General features: G+C 39.6%; 1 protein-coding gene across 1 annotated transcript; it reads left to right on the forward strand.

Moving 5' to 3' along the window:
* Positions 1-12,017: 12,017 nt before the first annotated feature.
* Positions 12,018-25,249, forward strand: LOC308662142 (keratin, type II cytoskeletal 6A-like; the record flags this gene model as incomplete). Its single annotated transcript, XM_081317633.1, has 9 exons — positions 12,018-12,554; positions 19,576-19,790; positions 20,222-20,282; positions 21,079-21,174; positions 21,901-22,065; positions 23,036-23,161; positions 23,984-24,204; positions 24,797-24,831; positions 24,930-25,249. The coding sequence occupies 9 exons, from the start codon at positions 12,018-12,020 to the stop codon at positions 25,247-25,249; spliced, it is 1,776 nt and encodes a 591-aa protein (XP_081173759.1).
* Positions 25,250-26,592: the final 1,343 nt, after the last annotated feature.

Genomic DNA, 26,592 nt, shown 5'->3' on the forward strand with positions numbered 1-26,592 from the left:
GATAGTCATTAAACAGACATTGCAACACAATTGCCAACGGTTCTGTGTTACATGACCTTATTCTTTACAATCCTCTCCCAGATATCCCGTAATTCAGGATCTTTCTGCATCTGATACAGTAGGTAGTAATCTATGAAGTTTAATAGGGTGATAAATATGTCTATGAAGATTAATAGAGGAATTAATATATCGGTCTTCAGACTAGTCCTTCTGATACCCCTTATAACTGCAGAAATCTGAACCAGCTTGTTGACTGGGATTCCAAGCATATTTTGAAACAAACAATCTTGTGATGCCTGCTTTCAGGTGTCAGAAAACTCACTTTTGTTTTTGGTATAGGAGGCTGACATGACTGCCCTATTCCCAGAAAGCTCTCCTCCATAATTTAATTTCCAGCATCAGCAAGAAGGTATCATGTCACCCTCCCTATTTTCATTTCTGTATTTTTTAAAATACCGCTTCCACCAATTTTGACAGACCAGAACATCTCCAGCTGCAAAATATTGGGATGATGTGTTTACCTGTGGCATCTTGGCTTCTCTCTGATTACAATCTGCCTCTGATCCTCTGATCACGAGAATAGGATAGCAACTAGTTTTGTTTTAAGGAATGCAACAAATCTGAAATGAATAGGAGTTTTTCTTCCCCCTTCCACCCCTCACATGGTTATTTCCACTGAGGGATAAAGAGGGCTTTTATTTTATGATACCATCAGCCTTTTTTGATATAAACACATTGCTAACCAATAACATGGTGGTTTCTTCTGGTGTATAATGTTGTGTGAAGGAAGCCAACTGTAGCAAACAGTTTGTTGTGCAATCCAAACAAATGCAATTTGTCCATTCTAGCTTATTAAAGTTGTTCCTGTTTAATAAGCCAGAATGGACAAATTGCAGTTGTTTGGATTTGCAAATAAAGTAGTTTTCCACTAAAAATCCTATTTGCTATTTGTTGACCAGCAGTCTTTGTAAGGATATTAACCAGCTCTCTGTGTAACAGAAGCTCAGGGCACAAGTATCGGTTATTGAAAGCTTCTCCTCCTAATTGCTGGTTTCATATACACTTTGTATCCTTACTCCAGCTCTATGACCAAGTTCATATTGTGAACATCCATACAGTACATCAACAACCAGCAGCACAAACAGAGTAACATTGCAGAGGAGGTTGCTTTAAGCAGGTGTCAAATTATGTCAGGTGCTCCTGGATGCCAAGTGGTTGATAATTAACCTGGGACAGTTGGTAATTAATGCTTGCTGCACTGCTGGTATTCCAAAACTGTTATGACCTCTGGGTTTGACAAGGATGAGGTAGTATCTTCTTTGTTCTAAGATACCAATTTATTTTAAAAATATTTTTAAAAAGTTTTTAAAACCTTAGAACTTGTTACTCTAGGCATTGGATGCTTGCAGTGTAGAGCTCAACCCAAGACTCTCCTCTCTTTTGTTTTGTTGGTAAGAGATAGAATATCTGTTTCTTCTGCAGACACAATAGACACCATCAGTTCTTAGTGGAAGAATATCAGAAGCCCAGAGTGGCCCTGGTTAAAGGTGACTTGTTGGGCATAAACCCTTCTGGCCTTAGAAGATGCTAGGCAGGACTGCAGCACATAGAACTCAAGCCAAGTGGCCAACACTGGCAATTGTTTCTTACTGTCTCAAGAAAAGAAGTCTTTACTAAGATACTAGAGTGGAGTCTTGGAAGTTTTCCATTCTCCACACTAAGATGTGTAAGCTATTCCTTTCCAGGAAGCAGAATCCCCTTGGGAGAAGGGTTTTTCTTCTCCATATGATGTTAATTCACTCTATTTTCTTCCAAGTGAGAATAATACCTCATAGATCAGGGATGGGAAACTTGTAACACTCAGGCTTCATGCAGTTTTCTGGGACTGTCTCAATTACAACTCCTGCAGATTTTTTTTTTAAAATGACCCAGCTTCTGCAAAGCCTAGTAGGAACCGCAGACCTTTCCAGGTGCAAAATCTGGAAAGCACCCAATCATTGCAATGTTGATAAGTAATTTTAGGGATTTTCCTTTTTTAATAAATATTGTAGTAGATGGCAGTCAAGGCTCTTCCTTTATTTTTCTGATTTGACTGTGCTTGTTGGTCCTGCTCAGCCACTGAAATTCTGAAGGCTGTTAAGAGGAGCAGGCAACAATAATAGAGTAATGGAATAAGAGAGTTGGAAAGGACCTTGGAAGTCTTCTAGTCCAACCTTCTGCTCAGGCAGGAAACCATATACTATTTTAGGCAAATCGTTGGTCCAATCTCTTCTTAAACACTTCCAGTGTTGGAGCACCTACAACTTCTGGAGGCAAGCCATTCCACTGATTAATTGTTCTAACTGTCAAGAAATTTCTCCTTAGTTCTAGTTTGGTCCTCTGCTCGAAAAGTTTCCATCCATTCTTTCTTGTCCTGCCTTCAGGTGCTTTGCAGAGTAGGTTGATTCCCCCCCCCTCTTCTTTGTGGCAGCCCCTCAAATATTTGAGCCCTGCTACCATGTCATCCCTAGTGACATGACAGAAGAAAAGTCCCAGCTGCAGTGTATGCCTGCCAGCATACACAAAGGACAGCACAGCAGGAGGCTGATGGTGCAGATCAGCAGAGGGGCTGGACAGCTCCCAGCGATGATTGCTCACTCAGGATAAGCCTAATGACTTAAGCTGTTGACAGCCCCAGGCATGGTCAGCCTGGTGGGAAGCCAGGATCTACACCCATTGTCACCTGCACTGGCAGGAAGCCCAGGTTTGAACTGATTGGATGCCATCCACCTGGGCAGGTACAAATAGACGCCAGGCTTCCCTGTTTCCCCAGTTCGTTCTGTTCAGAATACACTCATCTTTACCCCAGTTCTGTGTCCGTCTCTATGTGAAGCACGCGACCTTACACCAGCCTTCCACCATAACTTCCTCAGCTCATCTAGACCACTGTGTAGTTTGTACGGCTTGGGTTTCAAAGAAAGAATTCAGTTGTGAATGACACATCATGTGATACCCCAATCCACCGTCCAGCATCGCAGGTGGCTCTTTGTCCATCCCTGACCTAGATTAGCAAACTACACCTTAGTGCTTGTGCATTCTGCAGCCAAATGGTAGGATGGATTGGTTTCTTCATCCTTCTATGGAGAAACACTGTGACTTTTGGCCCGACCTTGGCACCACTCAGTGAAACGCCGCCGTATCTGTCTTGGAGTCAAACATGTGCAGGCATGGCCAGGAAGGAGTTTCAGGCTTGAAAGATTTGATGCTATCAGGGCAGCACTTCTTCTTTTTTTCCCCTCAGTCATGTTCAGTCCTGTATTATTAAGCAGTAGCTGGCTGTTAAGCTGGCCAAGAATGACTGAGAACGCTCCTGTTCACAAAGGAAGGAGGGAGAGCTAAGAGGAAGCTGTCAGTTCCCATCCATCCACCATAGATTTGTCATCATGACAAATAGTTACATGACTTTAGACCAAAACTGTAGATCCAGATATAGCTTAATGAAAAGAGATTTTTTTTCTACCTTAAGGATTCTATAATACATTCCACCCTCTCCTAATATGTGCATATCGTTGGTATCAGCAATGGGTCCAGTCATGATAATACATCCTTCTACAGGCAGTTCTCAAATTACAACCATTTGGTTAGTGAACCAAATTACAATGGCATTAAAAAAAGTGATTTACAACCAGTCCTTGCACTTACGACCATTTCAGTATCCCTATGGTCATGTGATCAAAAATCAAGTGCTTGGCAATAGGCATGAATTTCCAGCATCCTGGGACCATGTGATCACCATTTGTGGCCTTCCCAGCTGGTTTCTAACAAGCAAAGTCAGCTGGATTCACTTAATAATTTCATGATTTCACTTGTTTAACAACTACGGCAAAAAAAAGGTTGAAAAATCAGGCTCATTTAATATCACCTTGCTTAGCAATGGATAGTGTGGTCTCAGCTGTGGTTGCAAATCAAGGACTACCTGTCCTGCTTTATAACCTGGGAAGGTAAGCCAGTCCACCTCCCCTTTTGTCTCCCCCTCACGAATGACCAAGCTGAGATTCTCCTTTTATCTTATGCAGAGCTCTCTGGAAAAAGTTTTAATGGTGGGGAAAGGTGAAGGGAAAGAAAAGAAGAGGACCACCACCAGCAAGGAGGGTAGACTCAGTGAAAGTGGTGAAAGTACCATTGGGAGACCTGAAGGACAGGGTTAGGGATAGGTTATCATGAAGAAAATCTATCTATGTGGTTACTAGGAGTCAAAAATGACTCGATGACACATAATCAGTCAGTCAGTCAATCAATCAATCAATTAACCAGTCAGCCATTCAATTAAGCCAGGAACAGTTTGAGAGATGTTTCAACATTGAGAAAAATGATGGGATGCACTTCTCTTGAACTTTCACGAGGAACGTTCTTCTTACTAAGTGGTTTGGGAGACTTCTCTCCTCTGTTGAATAGGGGCACAAACATGCAAAACTATGGAATGGATCCCTTTTGGCCTATAAGGAGAGTATTCAGATATGAGATTGTCCCACTTAACATTTGGAAGTGGAACAACCTAGATCAGAGGCCCAGTTTATGGGGCCTGAGGATGCTATTGGGCAGCATACTGGATTGTGCAGTTCAAAGATTGGTGGCCCCCAGGGGTAGATCCTTCTCTGTGGGCGCTCCGGAACTATGGAATCAGTTACCGGTAGAGCTCCGGATGGCGCCCGATCTTCGCTCCTTTCACCGCGATCTGAAGACGTTTTTGTTTGTACAAGCCGGCCTAGCCTGATGGGGGATTGGTGGGGTTTTTATTCTTGTATTTTTATTGTTGTATCTTTGGGGTTTTATAATTGTAGCATATTAATTGTTTTAAAATCGGGCAATTATTTAATCTCCTTTTAATATTTGTAACTTTGTATTTTATCCTTGCCCTGTGAACCGCCCTGAGTCCTTCGGGAGAAGGGCGGTATAGAAATATTATTAAATTAAATTAAATTAAATTAAATTAAAGAGTGTGCGGGATAAAGAGAAACATATCAGAAGTGAGGCCTGAAGAAAAGTTAAACGTGATTTAATTGAAATATAAATAACATTAAATCTACAATTATCCTGTTTTACACTGGTCATCTGCTATTAATTTGCATGTTGGTGGGATTGCAGCAACAATATGCTGGCATGTAAGATACAGTAGTCTCTAGTGTGTTTCTGGCCTACTGGTCAAAATGAGCACAAATTTACTGGTGCTGACCTTATTGTAGGGAACGGTGCATGTGGCATGGATCTTACTAAGACTGGTTACTTAATGAAACGTAACGGCTTCAGTTGACCAAGCCCATCATGAGCAATGGACAACTACATTTATAGAGCCATCTGATGATGATTTGGAATTTGAAAGAAGACAACTTGGAATGTAAGAAAAGAGGAAGGATGTAATAAACTTGCATGAAGGTGGCCTGCTCTTATGAACGGAAGATGATGAATACATGAAGGGAAGGGAAGGTATAATTATAATCAAAAGGGCTGAAATGCATGTAAAATGGTTTGAATTGGTGTCATTTGCTATATTATAGATTCTTCTAAAAGTAGGACTTCCTCATTTATAATAGTTGCATGTTGTTTTTTATTGAATGTCTATGGAGATTCTCAATCATCCAGGTCGTGGTTGTCCCAAAGGTGCTTTTTTTCCCCAAAAAGGCAACTGGACTATCTTGGTTTTTCTCTTTGAAAACATTTCGCTTCTCATCCAAGAAACTTTTCCAGTTCTAAGTGACTGATTCTAACCTTCCATTCCCCACCCGTCAGTTAGGGTTAGGGTTAGAGAAGCAAACATTTTCAAAGAAAAAAAAAACAAGTTGTCTTTTGGGAAAAGGACCTTTGGGATTTTCACTGAATGGGCACATAGAGAAAGGAAGGATGGGAAGAAATTAGAGTGAAAGAATAAATGCGATATGGTCTGACACAGGTAGTCCTTGGCTTATGACCACAATTGAGACCAACATTTCTGTTGCTAAATGAGACATTTGCTAGCTGAGCTTTTATTTATTTATTTATTTAATTATATTTTAATACCGCCCTTCTCCCGAAGGACTCAGGGCGGTGTACAGGGCAATAAATATAAAAAAGCAGAATACAAAAATTAAAAAACGATTAAATATTTAGCCCAGTTTAAAACAGTATTAAAACATATTAAAACCCCAACCCTAACCCATCAGACCAGGTCAGAACTGCTCGAATAGATATGTTTTTAAGTCACGCCGGAAGGAGCGGAGGTCGGGGGCCGTCCAGAGCTCAACCGGCAAGCGGTTCCATAGCTTTGTCCCATTTTATGACCTTTTTTGCCACAGTTGCTAAGTGACTCACTGCAGTTGTTAAATTAGTAATGTGGTTGTTAAGTGAATCTGGCTTTTCCATTGACTTTGCTTGTCAGAAGGTCGCAAAAGGGGATCCACATGACCTGGGGACACAGTATTGATGATAAATATGGGCCAGCATCTGAATTTTGATCACATGATCATGGGGATTGTGCAAAGGTAACTGTGAAAAATGGTCATAACTCATGTTTTTCAGTGCTCTGGTAACTTTGAACAGTCACTAAACAAACTGTTGTAAGTCGAGAACTCCCTGTATAATATTTAGAGCTGGGGTCTGAAATTCATACGAATGCCAGGGCTACATTACAAAAAAATGGGCCACATACATACATTTGCAAAAATGCACGGCTACCAAATATTAACACTAATTCATAAATAAAAGAATTACAAAAGCAATTCAGTACAATTTGTAATAAATCGTAACTCAACAATTAAATTAAAATTATTGTTTTTATTACATCATTCTTGATGGTTCATAAAAGCAAGAGCATATTGCCTCCTGTAAACCATATATATTGGAACAGTTGTGACCGTTCAAAGTAACAATGGCACTGAAAAAGTGACTTATGATCATTTTTCATATATTTTAACCCTGTGGGTTAGGGTTAGGCACTTCCTCACTTCTGATGAAGCTTCTTGGAGGAGAAGCAAAATGTTTTCTTCTTCTTCCTCAAGGAAAAAAAAAGTCCAGTTGCCTTTTGAAAAGGCACCTTTGAGACAAATATGGCCTGGAAGACTGAGAATCTCCACATTCTCCTGGTTGCAATTCCCGACTTGTGTACATCTCAGCCATTGTGTGGTTCTTCATACACACCTTGGTTCCCACACCATCATGCCTCTGCACAAAAGATTGAGGTTGAGATTTATTAAATTTATATGCCGCCCTTCTCCCCAAGGACTCAGGGCGGCTCAGAAAAATTAAAAATTAAAAAACACAAAGTACAAAATTTAAAAAAGAATTAAACAATGGATGTAATAAATAAATGACAATTTAGCCCAATAAAAACCAAATTTAAAACCATAGTCAGTCCAGGCCCGCTTGTTGGAACATCCATGTCTTCAGGTCACAGTGGAAGGACTGAAGGTCAGGGGCCATCCGCAGCTCCGGAGGCAGTTCATTCCAGAGGGTCGGTGCGCCCACAGAGAAGGCTCTCCCCTGGGGGTCGCCAGCCGGCATTGCCTAGCCGACGGAACCCTGAGGAGGCCGACTCTGTGGGAGCGAACCGGGCGAAGGGAGGTTGACATTGGCAGCAGGTGGTCTTGCAAGATTTGATCTCCTAACATAGAGTCCCAATCTACAGACATTAACAGAGAGCAGGAAAGGTGGCCAAATAGTGAAGAAAAGCCATTATTGAAAGAGCCAGGGAGGGACGATAATAAAAAACAGGGGCCTCCAAAGGCAAAAGACAAATGGAAAATTCACTGTGCTTGACCCTCCCCACCCAATGCAGTCCAACAGCACATGTAAATGAAGGTTAGAAGAGACAGAGAAAGGGCAGAATGACATTGATGGAAATAAAAAGTGGTTCTGGAAATGAGTGGAAAGAGTTAAGCAGCTCTTGAGCAGAGTAAACAGAATTAAAAATGTAGGTCAGGAAATTGAGGTCAGGAAACCTTGGAGGAGTTCTTAGAGATTGATATGTGGAACTGAAACAAAAGCTGGCATCCAACAAAATGATGAAAAAAATTAGTTAGAAATGCTATAAGAATGCTGAATAATAGAAAGGTTGCAGGTGCAAACTGAGAAAGTGGAGAAATGTTAAGTTTGATGTGATTGGCTTAGGAGTGGCTGTGCAACTTTTTTGCACATGTAGGTGAAGTCTGCATCTGTGTTGATGGGAAGAAAAACATTATCTTTCTGAATAAAAGGAAAAATAGCAAGAGTGAAAGCAAAAAAAAGGTGAGAGAATGAATTTCTTGAGTATGCTTGGGAAGCTGTTTGGCTGAATTCTGGTCGAAACAGTAGCAGACGTAATAAAGAGTAAAATTTGGGAAGCTGCAGTCTGGTCCTATGCTAGGATAGGTGGGCAGCTTGGATGTCTGTTTTTTGGCAGGTTAGTAAAGAACACATGAGCAGTGTTTGAGCGGTGTGTTTTGCCTAGTGGTGAAAATGCTCACCTCCCACTCGGAAAGTTGAGAGTTCAATCCTAGGTAGTAGCCGGTATTTCTCTCCTAGGGCGCAAAGAAAAAAATATCTGCTGTGAACTCTGCATGGCATCAGGAAGGTCAGTAAACTCTCAACTCTATCCAGTCCTGCCTCAATTATAGCCTGAATTAAGAGATTACAGGGTCACAAGAGGGAGTTTAGTAAAGAATGCATGAATGCAAGAAATAAAGTTTATCCTCTTTGTTGACATGGAGATTGTTGTTGTTAGCTGCGAAGTCGTGTCCGACCCATCGCGACCCTATGGACAACATTCCTCCAGGCCTTCCTGTCCTCTACCATCTTCTGGAGATAGTGTGTGATAAATTGAATAGGCTTGGATTATGGAATGTTCTGCACAAATATGAAATATAAGTTTGGATGTTAAATGGGCTAATATGGAAGAAAAGCATGTGTAAGAATAAATAGAATGCTTAATGAATGATTCAGCACGGAACATAATATAAACAGGGATAAGTGATGTCTCCTTGGTAGTTATATGTTTTCATGGAATGTTTGTGATGACATTGAAGGTGTGTTGGCTAGGATCATGAGGACTTTATATGCTGATAATACCGTGTTGTTTGGCTGAGAATATGAATGATTTTCAGCAAATATTAAGTAGATTACAATATTTCAGATATTGCAATGCACAAGAAATAAGGTAAGGGGGAAATGGAGAGAATGTGATTGCAAATTATGCATAAATGATAAAAAATTGAAAAAAGTCTTTTTGTGTACCTTTGTAATGCCTTTAGTAGGTAGTAAAAAGATGGTGAACTGGATGGAGTCATTTAAAAATTGTATTGATGGTGGTAGGAAAGTATTAGTACTCTGTGCTCTTGTCAGCAGAAATTAAAGTAGCATTACATAAGAGGATGCCTTCCCCATTTGTCACATGGATCAGACAGTTGGATACATTAGGAGAAATGTAAGAAAAGTTCAGTGCATAGAAATGGGTTACCTAATAAGTTTACACACACACACACACAGAGAGAGAGAGAGAGAGAGAGAGAGAGAGAGAACAACAATGGGCAGAAAAATGTGCTGCTTACATACTTGAATCAGAGGTAACAATACAAGTATGTAATTGTGTCATTTGTATAAAAATGCCATTGTGTACACATCGTCATTTTGTGGTTTGTTATGGATGCTGCTGAGGGGAAAGACATGTCACAGAGATTTGACAAGATCTTCAAAATGATAAATGTGAAAAGGAGTAGGAGAAAATTTGCCTCCTCCTTTTTCTGTGCATGCTTGGAAGTTCTGCGGAATTCTCTGAAACACAGAACATCCCTTCCTCTCTTCTATTTTCATAGTACCAGTTGGGCTGTATAAATAACAACACCCATCCCTTTAATTCTGGAAGCAGAGGAACAGCAAGTTGCCTTCATGGGAGGAGTTCGACCCATCTCATGAAAAGTAACACTTTAGAGGGGAAGATTATATCTTCAAAACAGAAATTCATGTGAAGTTTCTCTTTCTAGACCTTTGGTGCAGAGACTTTGTTTCTGAGAAATAAGTGAAACCTTTGAGATGCACACAGTCAGTTGGGTTTCACAGTACTTGAGATGATACTAGTCAAAGCTCGGCTCCTGGTCAGATCATTTTTCAAGTTTAAACATTCATCAATTAACATAAACATCCATAATTTGCCCACCCAGATAATGGCTACTCTGAAGGTGTGCAGGGCCTATGGGGAAAGGTGTGAAAAGCAAGTGTAAACTTGTAATGTTTGCAGTTATGAAAGGCTAGTTAAGAAAGACATTTTGGCAACACTGAATGGATCTGGTCCTGAAGAGGACATGTTGCATTTTTCATTTTGTTTTTCCTACTTTTAGCTTCTCACTTATTTAGCCATCCCAATTGGTTGAACTAAATTACTAGCAGAATGTCATCACTTGATCAGAGGAGAGAATTGGGGGATGGGATGGAATTGCTTGGGAATGCTAGTTTGTTTGTTTGGCATATTTACAGTATAAGGCTATGGTTACCATAAAACATTGAAAACATCATGAATACTATAACAACAAAATGAATGTTTTATGTTCAGAAGAGAAGACCACATTTAAAGTAGCATGAAAAATCTGATAAGAGGCTCTCTCTCCCCATTACACAATGCCTGGGGGAAAAGCCAGAATATAGATCATATTGTGCACATTTTTTTTTCATCTCTTCTAATGATGCATTGTGTTGGCTGCATTGGTTTCTACGCAAGTTTGGGAAATGAGGAGAGAGAAAAAAATCAGGGCCTTTAAAATTCTTACGATGATCTCTGCTCCTTGCATGTTGTGCCCAGGCAGGCAAAGATCATTATTTAAATACATAATATTTCAGATGCAAGACATTTTTGCCCTGAAGTTTCTTTGCAATTACGGGAACTTTATTACTTGTTGTGGTTTTGTAGAGAACTTAGTATTGCTTGAATAGAAGCTGGAAACATTTAGCTGAACATGGTTTTCCAAACCACCCCGAAGTCCCGAAGTCACCCCTGAAAACAACTTGTTATTTAAATTGAATTTGTTTATAGTATTCCTTAAACCAAGGTGTGCACACTGTAGTGTTACATGAAATCTTCTTAGACGGGCATAGTTCTATATAAAATGTATGGTTCCAATGATGCTGTAGCCCTAAGAAAAGCATGGCATTACTCAAATTGCTCAATCTATCATTTCTGAGCAATTTACCTGGATTCGTGGAAAATCATTCTTTCTCATCTTAAAGCTCTTCAAGTATTTAGCCTAAGAGTCCCAATCATTTCTGAATGTTGCTTGTGGCAGTGGCAGTTTGTCAAAATTGCAGGTGAACACATCCGAAGAAACTAACATTAGGAAAAATTGACGATGCGGTGCAACACTGTTAATTCTTCTTTTGTAGATTCCTCACAACACCATTTATGTGATTCATAATAAATGTGCATGCGCACACACATAAATACACACCTAGAAATGCACAAAACTGGTCTTAAGGGGTTCCCTTCTAAAAGGAACTTTTGCAGAGTTTTCCAGAGCTGAATGTGTCCTTAGAACTCTCTATGCAATCCTGCTAATTGGCTCAGAAGATTTCTCCAACTTCTGCAGAGCATCACACACCCAGACCTGTGTCTTGTTCTTTATGTGCAACAGTATTTGTTGGCACAGAGGAAGGTATCCTCAGCTATACCCCCTTGCATCAATCTTCAGTTGTGTACCATAGCTTAAAGCTCTTTGAAGCAAGCAAGCAGGGTAATGGTGAACATGAAAGGGATGCAAATTAGCTGGGATTGCAAGGCAAGCAATTTGGACAAATTAAAGTTATCGGATAGGTGTGTTGCACTTGATGTTGGGCCGTTACTGTAGAACTCATTGCTTGAAGGCAAGCCAAGCCCTTGAATATTTGCCTTCCTCTTCTCATTCCCATGCAACCAAGCCCAAGACATCAAATGCATATAAGGAGACATCTCCCATTTCCACATCACACGGGGGCTCTTGGTCTCCACTAATCTCTACTCTTCTGTTTCTGCTTCACAACCTTGCCATTCTCCCTCTCACAGACACACCATGAACCGGCAATTCAGTTCCAGATCATTTTCAACGGGGGGAAGGAGGAACTACTCTGTTTCCAATAGTGGCTTCCGAGTGGGCAACAGCTCAACCTCTGTCATCGGAGGAATGGGATCTTTCGGTGGTGGCTTTGGCAGCAGAAGCCTCTACAACGTTGGTGGAAGCAAACGGATTTCTATGGCCCTAGCTTCCGCTGGTGGTGGAGGAGCTCACTTTGGAAGAAGCTTGGGTGGCGGTCTGGGATTCAGCAGTTATAGCTCAGGATATGGAGGTTATGGTGGTGGGGTTGCCCTCGGCAGTGGCATTGGTCTGGGTAGTCATGTTGGAGGCTTTGGTGGTGGTAGTGGAGGAGGATATGCACTTTCAGGCTCAATGCCTTGCCCACCGCCTGGGCGAATCCACAACGTTATAGTGAATAAGAACTTACTTACTCCTCTGCACGTGGAGGTTGATCCTGAGATTCAGAGGGTCCGGGTGCAAGAGAGGGAACAGATTAAGACCCTCAACAACAAGTTTGCCTCTTTCATCGACAAGGTAAGATGGAGGGCAGGGAGAGCATTGTATTGCAGAATGAAATACTATGAAGATATGAGGGGTTCTAGACTACCCTGAAAATAAGAAACAAGAGAAATTTTGCTTTAGAAACTGGAGGCAGAATGCTGCCGCTTAGGATTTGTGTAGCTTATGAGGATCTGACTTCATAAAGATGACAAAAGGACTGAAGCTATATCATGATTAGAGTCTCTGCTGTTTTAATTGCAGGGGAATGTTCCTCAGCCAGATTCCCTTCGTGTATTTTGGGCAGTAATTATTATTAACCCCTTTGGCTACGTTGGCTGGGAATAATGGCATTTGTAATCTAATCTATCTGGAGACCACCAGATGGTGGAAAGCTACACTTAAGAAAAGAACTAGTAACTTATTTAAATTGTACATTTAAATTAAGTACTGGGAAGAATTCCCTAGGTTTCAGGATATTTCAGTAATGGAATTAACCATAAATGTGAAAGTTTTATACCTTTCCTTGGAAATTGTCAAAGAAGGTTGGCAAGACATTTGTAAACATATCTTGTCATGGAATACATGGTCATTTAAGATGTATGGACTTCAACACCCAGAATTCCCTTAGCTAACACCCAGGATTCTGGGAGTTGAAGTCGACATATCTTAAAGTTGCTGAGGTTGAGAAACATCGATCTAAAAATTAGGGTCTGGTATAGCATTCTACTGCATAATTTATTAGTTAAGCTCAGTGGCAGAAACTATGTGCAGATTCCTCCTAATTTCCATCCTTCTGATTTCTACCACAGGAGTTAGCTTTTTTCAGATAAAATGTTACAGTGACATTGATATAGATTTATTCTAGCACATCTAGTAAATACACCTGTTAAATTCCTGAAAAGCTAATTGTCTCTAGAATGACTAGATTGATCATTACTATTTCAAAGAGTTGATTTCTCTTTCGACTATGTGTCTAAACATAGTTTTAAGTGGCATCTTTTTTCTCATAAGAGGAAAGCATGCTGGGTAAATGCAAACTAAATTTAGCAAAGCAAACCCACAATGTTTTGAGACAGAGGCTACTTTCTGCAGGTAAAAGAAATATAAAAGCTTTTAAGCAAGGACTGCTTTGCATGCATTTCAACCGGGATGCTTTGCATGCATTTCAACTTTTAAAAAGATTTTTAGAACTTAAAAATTAAAATGCAGAACTGTTGAAATTGGTGGAATTTAGGGGTGAGAGAAGGAGGCATGCTGCATTTTATTGCAACCATTTTGGATGGTTGGACTAGATGACCTTCAAGGTCCCTTTCAACATCATCTTCATTATGATTATGATTATAATTATGATTATTTTGGTAACAGTAATTTGAAGATTCATTTGGTTCATACAAATGGTTCTAAGGAATTAGGCATTATTCCTAATGTCATATACAACTTCATTCTTAGGTGTTTCTCAGTCACAGGTTTGTTTTGACCACGTGCATGTGAAAATCATGCTTCATGCTCGTCTTCATAATATGTTTTATGAAATGGTTATTGCTAATATTTCTAAGCTACTTTTTCTAGGTATTCTTATTATGCAATAGAAATAAATAAAAACAAACTTGGTGTAGTGGCTGAGGCATCATGCAAGTTATTGCAAGGCCTTGAGTTCTAGTCCTGCCTTGGGTATGAAACTAGCTAGGTGACCTGTGGCCCATACCTCTCACTCAATCCTAGGACAAGAGAAACCTGAAAATTGTAGGGATTAGTCCAGGCAGTGACCATGAGTTAAGACTGTCTTGAAGATGCAAACACATACATCCACACATAATATGTAGAACATATTTAAAAATCAAATTGTTTTCATGACTTACCCTTTGCAAACTGAAATCAAATGTCCTCCCTGAAAGAGCTTTAAAAATATACTATTCCTTCCCTTCCCTCTGCATGAGAAGATTAAAATGGAACAGGTCAGGAAGGGCTGTTTGTACAGTATAATATTCTGAAAATGTAGTCTAGCTCTATGCAAATCTAATTAATACTTCGAGCTTTTCCTTATGGGATTTTCTAGATGGCTCTCTTCTAAACCCTTGTACAGGGGCATACCATGGTAATAGTTAAATAGCTGTATGTCTTCCCTTCATTAAATCTATGCTTGACACGTGCCTGGCACATTTTCTGCCAAGCATTCATTCATTGCTTTCCAAAGTGCTGGCAGATGTCCTTGTCCAAGAAATTGGTACATGGAATTATAGAGTTGGGTGGGGTCATTTAGACTGAGTCCAATTGTCTGCTCATCGTAGAAATCCAAATTTATTCTGAAGAATAGGTCTAAAGGTTGTGATTCTATGGGGAGCTTTGGGGGTAGGGAACACTGCTTGCTTGGTGAACTTAACCCTTCCCTGTCTAATGATCTTTTTTGCTTCACCTCATGTCAATTCAATTTTGTTTCCCCTTCCTTTTTCTTTTCTTTCTTGGTCCAGCTATCTTTTCCCCATTGTCTAATTACTAAATTGTCAAACCATTCTTATTGTCATAGGACTTCCCCCTCCCCAAATACATAGTTGGAACCTACCTTCTTGTAATTTAAATCCATTGTTTTCATGTTCTGCATTCTGAGTTGATGGATAACAGGTCCTGATCTTCTCCATGACATTTCTTCAGGTATTTGTACAATATTAATCTATTCTATCTCAGTCCTCTGTTCACAAGATTAAATGCAACCCTTATTCCTTCATTCCTCTTACAGAATAATAGAGTTGGAAGGGACCTTGGAGGTCTTCTAGTCCCACCCCCTGCTCAGACAGGAAACCCTATGCCATTTCAGACCAATGATTGTCCAATCTCTTCTTAAAAACTTCCAATGTTGGAGCATTCACAACTTCTGGAGGCAGGTTGTTCCACTGATTAATTATTCTGTCAGGAAATTTCTCCTTAGTTCTAGGTTGCTTCTCTCCTTGACTAGTTTCCATCCGTTGCTTCTTGTCCTGCCTTTGGGTGCTTTGGAGAATAGCTTGACTCCCTCTTCTTTGTGTCAGCCCCTGAGATATTGGAACACTGTTGTCATGTCCCCCCTCGTCCTTCTCTTCATTAAACTAGACATACCCAATTCCAGCAACGGTTCCTTATATGTTTTAGCCTCCAGGCCCTTAATAATCTTTGTTGCTCTTCTCTGCGCTCTTCCCAGAGTCTCAACATCTTTTTTACATTGTAGCAATCAAAGCTGGATGCATAGGATGAAATCCTCTTTATAGGATTTAGCTTATAGCTGCCCCATCATTCTTATTGCCTTCTTTGAATCTATTTCAGTTTGTCTGAATCCTTCTTAATGGTTGCTCTCCACAACTGGACACAATAATCACACTTGCATCTCACCCATACAGCATATATTTATTAGAAATAAATGACAGTGTTTTTAAAATGTTAAAACTTGTTCAAATTCTGCTTTGGAGAAATCTTTCATTTATGCTCAACTTTGCTTTCAGCCTTTTGACGTGCTTCCACTGTTGAGGAATGAAGCGAGGGAGACAATATTCTCAGTTGGGGTTTTCACGTTGAGGATAAAGTGAACAAAGATGCATACTAAATGCTGCCAATCATATATATATTTGTATTTTCAAAGAGCAGTATCATATCTCTCATGGATGAATTCCCAATGAATAGTTCTGGAGAAAAAGGATGTGTGCAACTATTGTTGCAAAACGTTGTCACTTGGCAAACCTTTTCTGGATTTGCATATATAAAAATATAGTGGAGAATATTGTCATTGTGATCTGGTGATTCTTAATGCACAATGGTGTAAAAGGTGGCTGCAGAGATTTATAGGAAACGACTACCTTATTTTCCACAGGATGCTCTAGCCTTTCAGTCAGGATGAACCAGAATTTGGGTGGGACAGACTTATCTGTTTCGCTTTCTCTAGCTTATGATTTTTTAAAAAAGTTTAATGCATCCTGTTTCCCCATCAGTCCATCAAAATTCACGCACACTTGTGTATTCCAGTATAAGCGTATTTGCATTTAGTTCCTGCAATATACAGTATCCATTTTTGTCAAACAATTTTTGTTTATTTCACTTCTTCCTCTCCCATTCCTTCTCCCTCTTTCTCTTACTTTTGAATATCCAAACAGGAGATGAAAATGCTGTATGTCAGATTTATTACCATAGAATAAAGACAAAACTGACAGAATTTTCTCACAATTTCTTCAGTACATTTAATATCTAATTTACCTCACAGTTGAGTGTCTAGTGGAGTTTTTTATTTTATTTTCCCAGTTATTTATCCGTACCTATATATTTTCAAGAGTGTTACTTTCAGACGCATATTTTCCTGTTAAGATACATATGGCCTTCCCTTCTGGCTAAATAAGAAATATAATCTTTTCCCATGCAAAATCCAAAGGTTTATGGGCACTGTATAGAACATCATCTGGCAACTGTACTAGGTTCTTGTGCCAAGTTTGAAAATCATTATCTCATTAATTCTTACAACATCCCTCAAGGCTAAGTTCCTCATTATATATTACTCTTGTTTCAGAGATGAAGGAGCTGATCTGATGAGATAAATAGTCAATTGCCCAAGGCCACCCAGGAAATCTGGCAGTATCACAATAAACATTTTGTTCTCAGAGTTTAAAAGCCTGAATTCTGGGGGGGGGGTGGGGTGGGAGGGGGGAAAGGGAGGCCACGGGGAAGGAAGAACAGGTCAATTAGAGCATTGCATAACTATAAAAATATATCATTCTTTCATGAACATTAATAAATACTCCCTTTCAAATAACAGGCCATTCTGATTTTATCCTAAGAGGTTTTAAATATAAATAAGAAAGATAAGAGCTAGTACTTTGATCTTTCTTTTTTTTTCATTCCCAAATTCATTCCAAGTACATCTCCATTAAACATGGTTCTCCATATTTATTCAACACCAATCCAATCCAACCTTAAAGTACAGTTGAGAAAATTATTCTATGCTTTGCCACTGAGTGGATTCATTGAAGCAGCCACATCATTAGTTTTGAAGCAGCCACATTTTTTCCCAGGCTTGGCTTCGGTAGAAATTGGGGTAAAAAAACCCATAGCTAATTTAATGAATTGGGGGAAGGGTATAGATTTGCACAAGTTTTGAAGCACTTCCGAATAATTTTTAAGCATGCCCAGTTGCAAAGCATAATATCTCCCAAATCTAACTTCTTTAGATTTACTTTAATGGTTCACAGATTTTGCATCAAAATAATAAGCTTTTGTCTGTTAATTTTGGCAGAACATAAAATAAAACAGTGATTTCAGGTAGTATACAGCTTTTTGCTGTTTGCTTATATAGGAACTGTGGTTTTCTGACTAGTGAACCAGTGAAGTAAGGTGAGGTAAAGGTAAAGGTTCCCCCGCACATGCGTGCTAGTCATTTCCAACTCTAGGGTCCAGTGCTCATCTCTGTTTCAAAGCTGAAGAGCCAGCGCTTGTCCGAGGACGTCTCCGTGGTCATGTGGCCAGCATGACTTAGACGCCAAAGGCACACGGAACGTTGTTACCTTCCCACCATAGTGGTCCCTATTTTTCTGCTTGCATTTTTACGTGCTTTCGAACTGCTAGGTTGGCAGAAGCTGGGACGAGTAACAGGCGCTCACTCTGTTACGCGGCACTCGGGATTCGACACGCCAAACTGCCAACCTTCTGATCGACAAGCTCAGTGTCCTAACCCACTGAGCCACCGTGTCCCTCTGTGAAGTAAAAATACAAATAAAAAAAGATGAACGTTGATAAACCTGTTTTAAAATCTTTAGAAATGAATGAAAAACAGCAAAGGCAATTCTAAAATATCTGGTGCCCCCTAAAAGCATAATCTAGGGAGAAGATGAGCTTTCTACAGATAACAATCTACCCACCACTGGAAAGACTTAATCTTGGTTTGTCACATTCTTTATTCATCTACATCACAACCTAAGAAGTGTCACCCTAAATAGCTACAGTAGATGAGGTTGCCATGTGATCCTTAGAAGTGATTGTCTTATGTCCCACTAATCAAATTTGCAGCCTTAAATGCAAATGTAGGTATGATATTATATTGACTGGGTTACGAGTGAAGACAGGATTGCCTAATTCTGATTTTTATACTTCCAAAAAGGCGAATATTTGTGCTTTCCAACTTCATTTCATGCCCAAATTATTCCTAGTAAGACATATGGCTGGGATTTTACAGAAAAAAATATAGGTGTAAAATGTGGCAAAATCCTATTTATTTCCTTGAAAGAAGAATCTATGCATCTTTGATGAATTTTAATCAGCTGGTGATTTAAAATTCCAGAAATGCGAGCATACATATCTTATGTACATTTATGTAAAATGCGGATGCTGTGAAATTGTGTGAAAATTCATTTCGACACTGTTTGGATTTTTAAAATTAGAGAAAGGGAGGAGGGAGGGTTAAGGAAGGATGTTTTTCTTCAGGAAAACAATTAATCAATGGAACAACTTGGCTTCAGAAGTTATGGGTGCTCCATCACTGGAGGTTTTTAAGAAGAGTTTGGACAACCACTTGTCTGAAATGGTATAAGGTTTCCTGCTTGAGCAGGGGGTTGGACTAGAAGACCTCCAAGGTCCCTTCCAACTCTATTATTCTGTAAGAGGAATGAAGGAATAAGGGTTGCATTTAATCTTGTGAACAGAGGACTGAGATAGAATAGATTAGATTCTATGTTATTCTGTCTCAGAAGGGACATGGAGAATATTGTCACATGAGGAAATCAGCAGAGATTCAGCAGGGCCTTTCCATATGATCTGATAAAGAATGATACAGAGTTGCACCAGTACTAGGGAGAACCATGTTCAGCTCCCAATTTTAGCCATGGAAGCGAACTGGATGTCTTAGGGCAGTCATTCTCTCTGAGCCCTGTCTATTTCATGGTATTATTGCAGGGGAAACGGGAAGAGAGGGGGCTATACAGACAGGGTAGGAGCTAATCTCAATAAATTAATTAAATTAATCTGCCAAACAAACAAATAGATTCTAGCCAGTTCTTCAAGAAAGATAACAAGGTCCCCTCTTCCCTCTCCTTCCCTTGTTGGATTTTAGGTGCGATTCCTTGAGCAACAGAATAAAGTCCTGGAAACCAAATGGGATCTTCTGTGCCAACAAGGCTCTCCAGCCTTAAGGGACAATCTTGAACCTCTTTATGAGGGTTACATAGAAACTCTTCGAAGGCAGTTTGACAGCCTCTGCAATGATAAAAATCATTTGGACATAGAACTGAAGAACACACAAGAGCTTGTGGAAGATTTCAAGAACAAGTAAGCAAAAGTGAAGAGAAATAGATTATGTTGGGTGGGTAATAGGGACTTCTGTCAAGAAGGCAAAACAATGCATGAAGCCTTCCTCCAAATTATTGACAGCTGCTCTGATGTTAATTTTTTTCACCATAGTTTCATGATTTGCTTTCCCTTGTCATTATTTGCAGTTGGAGAGTCTTTTTTAATTTATATCTAGTTAATTTGCCATGTGTGGTCCTGTGCATAGCATCTGGTCAGATATAATAGCCTCATATGAAGTATAGAACTTCTGCTGATACTTTGGGCAAGTAATGATCTCCAGATTTCATTTAGCTTAGAAGATTGTCATAAACTTATATATTCAGTAAGACTTATAAAGATCTATACGTTTGAACAACCAGTTGAATAAAACTAATAATACTGGTACTAGTAAAAATTTATTCCTATTACAGATATGAAGATGAAATTAACAAACGGACAGCTTGTGAAAATGATTTTGTGGTGCTTAAAAAGGTAATTGTTCCTTATTAACCTGGAAATGTAAAGCTACAGTCCTAACTTTTATTTCTTGTACATCCCCATTCATAAGTATTTGCACTTACACAATTATTTGCAGTGCTTGGTTATAGCTAAAGTTAATAGTCTTACATGTCTGTCATTCACAACTACCACATTACCCGTGTTAAATCCAATACCAACATTTTTGAACGATTGATGTATAGCTTATCTTAGTACTGAGAAGCAGGTTGCTGCTATTAGCACATATTTGAAATTCTCTTCCGAAAGTTCATATAATTTATGCATTAAAAAATGTTGGTTCCTAACCAGGGCATTTTTATTTTCTAAAAGCAAAGCTTAATTATAGGGATGTATTCTTGCCATGACCACTGTAGCTGATATCACTACGGATTGTGAATGAATGTGGTACAATGGTTAAGATGTTGGACTAAAAGTGTGTGTGTGTTTGGGGGGAGGGGAAAACCAGGTTGCAGTCCACCCACAGCCTTGGAAGCTCACAAGGTAAATTTGGTGCTTGGCTCTCTGGCAACCCAATCTCCCATATAAAGTAGCTCTTTTGGGGAGAGCTAAGAAACTTAAGCACTATAAATGCAGGGTTGAGCTTCACAAAGCCAACTCTTCATCGAACAAATAAATAAATTACTCCTTGCTCTATATTATACACCAAGTATATTATCTGCATAGAATATTGCAACCAAGCCTCAAAACAGGAATTGCTCTGCTCAAAGCTCTGACCCATCATTGCCTGCTCTGCCCAGACTATGATAGTATTGATATTTTTCTTCCTAAGGATGTGGATGGCTCTTATATGCACAAGATAGACCTGGGATCCAAGGCTGACTCCTTGACTCAATATATCCAGTTCTTAAGAGCCCTCTTTGATGCGGTAAGGATCACCTCTGCCTTATTATACCTATTAGTACCTAAAGCAAATTTGTTTTTCAATATGCAATCAGTAAATGCATTTCTCTGTAAGATGTCCCTGCTGGAGCAATGCATGTCATCAAATGCACAGCTTTTTTACTGTGTTTTACTGCCTGCATAAACCTGTTCTTTACCTGTTATAAAAGCTGTCCTGTTAATGAATTTATTAACCCTGAATAACTCCTTTCAAAGCAATCATTGTTTTAATCTTAGGTAAAATAAATCCATCCTTAGTGGATTGTTTGGTGTGGGGTGAGTTCAGGAGGAACCTCTCTCTTTTCAGGATACCTGAAAAGGTGGACGTCTTAATGTGTTTTCAGAGAGAGTTTCACATCTCCCGTGCCGTGTGAGGCCAACAAGCATCACACCTTTTCCCCATGGAAGTGAACAGTGGTGGCTGAAAAAACTTCTACTCTGAAAGCCATGAACAACATGGCGCTGAGAATTCCAAATCATATTTAATAATAGAAATCCCAAATGTAAAGGATTTCAAACCCTGGCACATCTGCGTCCGTAGAGGATCTGGCATCTTTGTTTGAAAATCATTCATGTAATTATTTTCTTGTGGGCTCCTTTCAGTGTAGATACATGTCTAAGAAGTTAATCCGAGGGCATGAGCACACTCTGATGTCACTGTTCTGCATAAGGCCTTTTCCCTTAACCATTGCATTGTTTGCAACTCCCACAGGAGCTGGCTCAGCTGCACTCGCAGGTTAAGGAGACGAATGTTATTCTGCAAATGGACAACAACCGAGATCTGGACCTCAACAGCATCATTGCTGAAGTCAAGGCTCAGTATGAAGACATTGCCAATCGGAGCAGAGCTGAGGCCGAGGCATGGTACCAAACTAAGGTAAGGATCCTTGGCAAAAGCAGATGCAGTTTCACCTCAGCTTGAATGACAAAAAAGTCCCCTCAATTATAAAGCAAAATCTCTGAGGGGTTTCAATATTTACACTGGAAGAAAACTGAATTCAGTGCTCTCTGATGTTCTTGAATTAAGAACTACTGAAATCTGAAAGAACCTACTAGCAGTTTGTCCGGAAAGTTAATCTTTTGTAAGAAAATCAAACAACGGTCTTTAGTGCAGCCCAAAGAGGTTCATAAAATCATTATATCATTTTTAGATTTTATATCATTTTAGATCTAGTCTAATCTAATCTAATTTAGTTCACAAGATACAGAGAGTACTATCCTTATGTCATACACATAGGTTACACCCAAAAATAGTTTAGTGAATGACCACTGTCAATAGATAATTATCATTATCTCTTCCATTTCTGTTTCATTTTTCTAAAATGTACTCATAAATACACCCAAGATAGGGAAGGATACATTTTGGGTGTATTTATGAGATGTTTTAGCTGCTAGGAAAAAAAATTGTATGGCCTGGCATACAATGTACTGTACTTTGCTGTTTTACCTCAAGTGGAAAAGTATGTTTTGCTCATTTTGTAAGTTGGCTCTTTTGTCTTTGAGAATCTTCCAGCTTCTTGGAATGGGTCCCAAGAATCTGCTTTTGCCCTGAGAGCACAATTGCATATAAATTTATATTCAGTACTGTATATATTCCTTTATTGAAAATATATTTCTGTTCTTGTAGCTAAATTTTGGCTTTTCATCTGTAGAAAAACTAGACCTTTCAGTACATTAAGCTAATGCAATTCAAAATTTTCTTTTTCAAGTACTTTGAACACGCAACTTTTTTTCTATACTTTGGCAACCAGTATCAACTATTTTATGCATGTGAATAAAGAATATTGTTTGAATAGGACTTATTTAAGATGCACAAGATGACCATTGCTTTCCATTTTGACTTTCAGTTCCAAGAATTGCAAAGTACAGCTTTCAAACATGGAGATGACTTGAAATCAACCAAAGATGAGATTGCAGATTTGAGCCGAGTTGTCCAAAAACTTCGCTCCGAAATTGAAATTGTGAAGAAAGCAGTAAGGCATATCTTTTTCCTCACTTTTTCTCCCCACTCTCTTTATTTCTTTTTCTAAGTGAGAAATTAGTTGCTTCATGAGGGTCAAAGACTCAACTCTTGTAACTACCTAGGTTCAGCCTCCCTTGAAAAGGATTTATGCAGTTCATAAGATATTTCAATAATTCCTTAGATTCTTTTTTATTTAGCTTTTTTTTAAAAAAAACTCTCTATGGGTCCTAGGGAGAAAGGGCAATGGGGCATTTAGATGGCTGATGACTTCTCCAGATTTCCTTAGTTCCATTTCTAATTGCTTTCAAAGCATATCTTCAAGGCTGCTTTGGCCTTCAGAATCCCATTTTCCACTATTCACTTTCACTGGTTTGGTATTGTCACCTTACTTTCCCACCTGAATGCTTTCGCTTCCTCCACTTTGTATGGAAACCACCTGGTTTTTTTTTGGGGGGGGGGAAAGAGATGTATTTTAATTAAAGTAAAAATAACAAGACCATAGTATAATGTTTTTAAAGAAACAGTGGCTTACTGTGAATAAACCACAAGAAACAAAGCAGATGGCTTATATCCATCAGTAACAGAAAGAAATGGATTCCCTCAAGTCATAGAACTCATAGACCTCTTTCTCCAACCTTTGACATTCTTCTCTAACAAACAAATAAAAGTAAAGATGGAGCCTGGAAAAAAAATACTCAGTAATGTCGGTGCTGCAACTAAAAAGTCCCTGCTGCTTTGAATGAACGGATGGATGGATTGATTTGTATCGACAATCACATTCATATACACACAATGTGGTATCTAAGGGAACTTTTGTCTCTCTCTTTTTCAGATTGGCAGCCTGCAGGGCTCCTTAGCAGAATGTGAGCAACGTGGGGAGTTAGCCCTGAAAGATGCTCGGACAAAGTTGGTTGACCTGCAGACAGCCTTAACATCAGCAAAAGATGAGCTGGCTCGCCTGCTGCGGGATTATCAAGAACTGATGAATGTGAAACTGGCCTTGGATGTTGAGATTGCTACATACAGAACCCTGCTAGAGGGAGAGGAGTGTCGGTAAGACTCTTTTGCCTATTTCCATGTGGATAAGACTACTTGCCAAGATTTGAGTTTTGAAGGTGGTTGTCTGTTCTGGTCAGATGCAGAATAGATCAAAGACCACTTAGCCGAGGTTGCCTACCCCTGACTTAGTACAACAGACATGAGTGGGGACTTGGAAAATCCCTTTAGTCAAGAATGTAGGTAGAATTTTTTTAAAAACAACAACAGTGCATAGTTCTACAGCAAATAATTTAGAACAGTAGAAAGAGAAATGTGTTGATATAAGACTAAAGCCGAGAAGGAGATAGCTTAAATGCTACTATAGGACTGGTTAGAAAACCACGAATTATAAAAAAAAATACTACTGCACATTGCTGTATGGCTGGATCTCATTATCCTGAGAATATCCATCTCATAGTTAATAACTTGACACTCTGGCCCTCAGTGATAAATCTGCCGAATTCAGGAAAGTCTCCTTGAAGCTGTTTTGAGGGAGATTTGACGCTATTGTGGAAGCCATGAAAATAGAACGCTAAGAGTTATAGAATTTTCTGGGCTGTAAAATTTGTTCTTCATTTCAACGCTTTGTTTTTCTTTTCTCTCTTAGGATGTCGGGCGAGTTTGAAACCCCTGTCAATATCTGTAAGTACACAATAACTAGCGTTCGGTTAAATTAGAGAGTTGCCTTTGTCATTTTGAGCGACCAAGACTGATTTCCTGTATCATTTTCCAATCTACAGCTGTGATCAGCAGCTCGAATACCATCAGTGGTGCAGGAGCAGGAGGATACGGTGTCAGTGGGGGATCTGGCTACGGAACCGGAGGTGGTGCTGGATACACTATTGGTGGAGGAGCCAGTGGATTAAACTTTGGTGGTGGTGGTGGCGGAGGTCATGGCCACATTAGCATTGGCGGAGGAAAAGTGAGCCGGTTTAGTAGTGGGGGCAGCCTAAGTGGATCTGGAAGCCTCACAGGGGGTGGATACACCTATGGTGGGGGGAGTTCAAGCATGAAGATCATATCATCCACAAGCTCCTCAAGCAAGAGAATAATCAGCTAAGGTTTCCAAAAGCAGAGGTCACTTCCTGCTTTAAGAAACAAAAGAGTCTCTTGTTACCACGCCTCTACCAACACAACATACAGTACTTTCTGAAAATTAAGTAGTCCCCACAATTGCCCATACCTCCTCTACAATCCTCTACATTTACAGGGTAAAAGGCCTGCTAGGATGGCACTTGTAAGCCTAAATTATGATCAGGAGATTGGTCTACTATTGCAACCTTTCCAGGCTCTAGGTGGGCGATCACATACTTGGAAACTTCCCCTCTTTTTTCCTTTCTAAAAGGAAAGGGCCTCCTTGCTTGTACAAGACCAGTGTGTCACGGCTTGAAGCCCATTTTTCTCCCTGACATGCTAGTTTTGCACAAATAGGCACATTTTCTGATCAGTGACAGAAGCATTTCAATCATGTAATTATCCACCTTCAGGCTCAGAAGTGGCCCATCCCAGAAAGGCAGAAGAAGCAAGTTGATGTGATTGTTCTGATTGTCTGTGTTTCACCTCATCTCTCTCTTCACATGCTCTGCTGCATAGATCATTGTAATTTGCCCTGCACCCTCATGTTGTTGAGTTAGTGCTTCTGTGAATGGAATGGTGTTTCCCATATTGCCTTCCTCCATGTTGTCAACTCTACTGTTGCAAAACTTAGTAGGAAGCAGGTAACATAGTTTGTCTCTTTGCTTCTCTGCTACAGTGGCTTTGCACAAGCCCATCTTGTCACAAAGAGAATACACAAAATTGCAGATGAAGAACTAAACAACAGTAGCATCAAACCAGACGTGCTACTTTTATAAGCTCTGTTTAAAGGATCACTTTGTTGTACATCTTGTTTTTAAATTCTAATGTACAGTAGTTCATGTGAGTTTCAAGCACTATACCATCCTCTAATGTTGTTAACAAAAAGCAAAATGCAAGCTTCTGGCTATTTCCTCATCCACAGGGCAACTCATGGAATAATCTCTTGTCAATAAACTCTCATGCTGCAATAAATACTGTCATTTTTTTATGTTGGCTCAAAGCCCTCTCTTTTGTTTTGTAGCACCAATCATGGCACTGCTTCAACCTGTGACTTAGAATCAAATGTGACTTTGGGCCTAATTTCACTTGGGTTTCTGAGTTCTAACTTTTGGTAACATCTATCCCATTTATCCCATTCTCGCATTTTCTGCGTACCAGAGAAAAATAAGAAGCAGATTAAGAATAAAAGGAAGAGACAGGACAGATAATGCCAGAGAGGCAGAAATGGGATACACTTGACTTTTGCTCCTCGAATTAATTTCTGTAGCACTGTTCTCCATTAGCCAACATCCCTCAAGAGATGATCTCTAAGGGAACTTGGCCCTG

This window comes from Vipera berus (assembly GCF_964194415.1).
Source record: "Vipera berus genome assembly, chromosome: 2".
Taxonomy (NCBI): Eukaryota; Metazoa; Chordata; class Lepidosauria; order Squamata; family Viperidae; genus Vipera; species Vipera berus.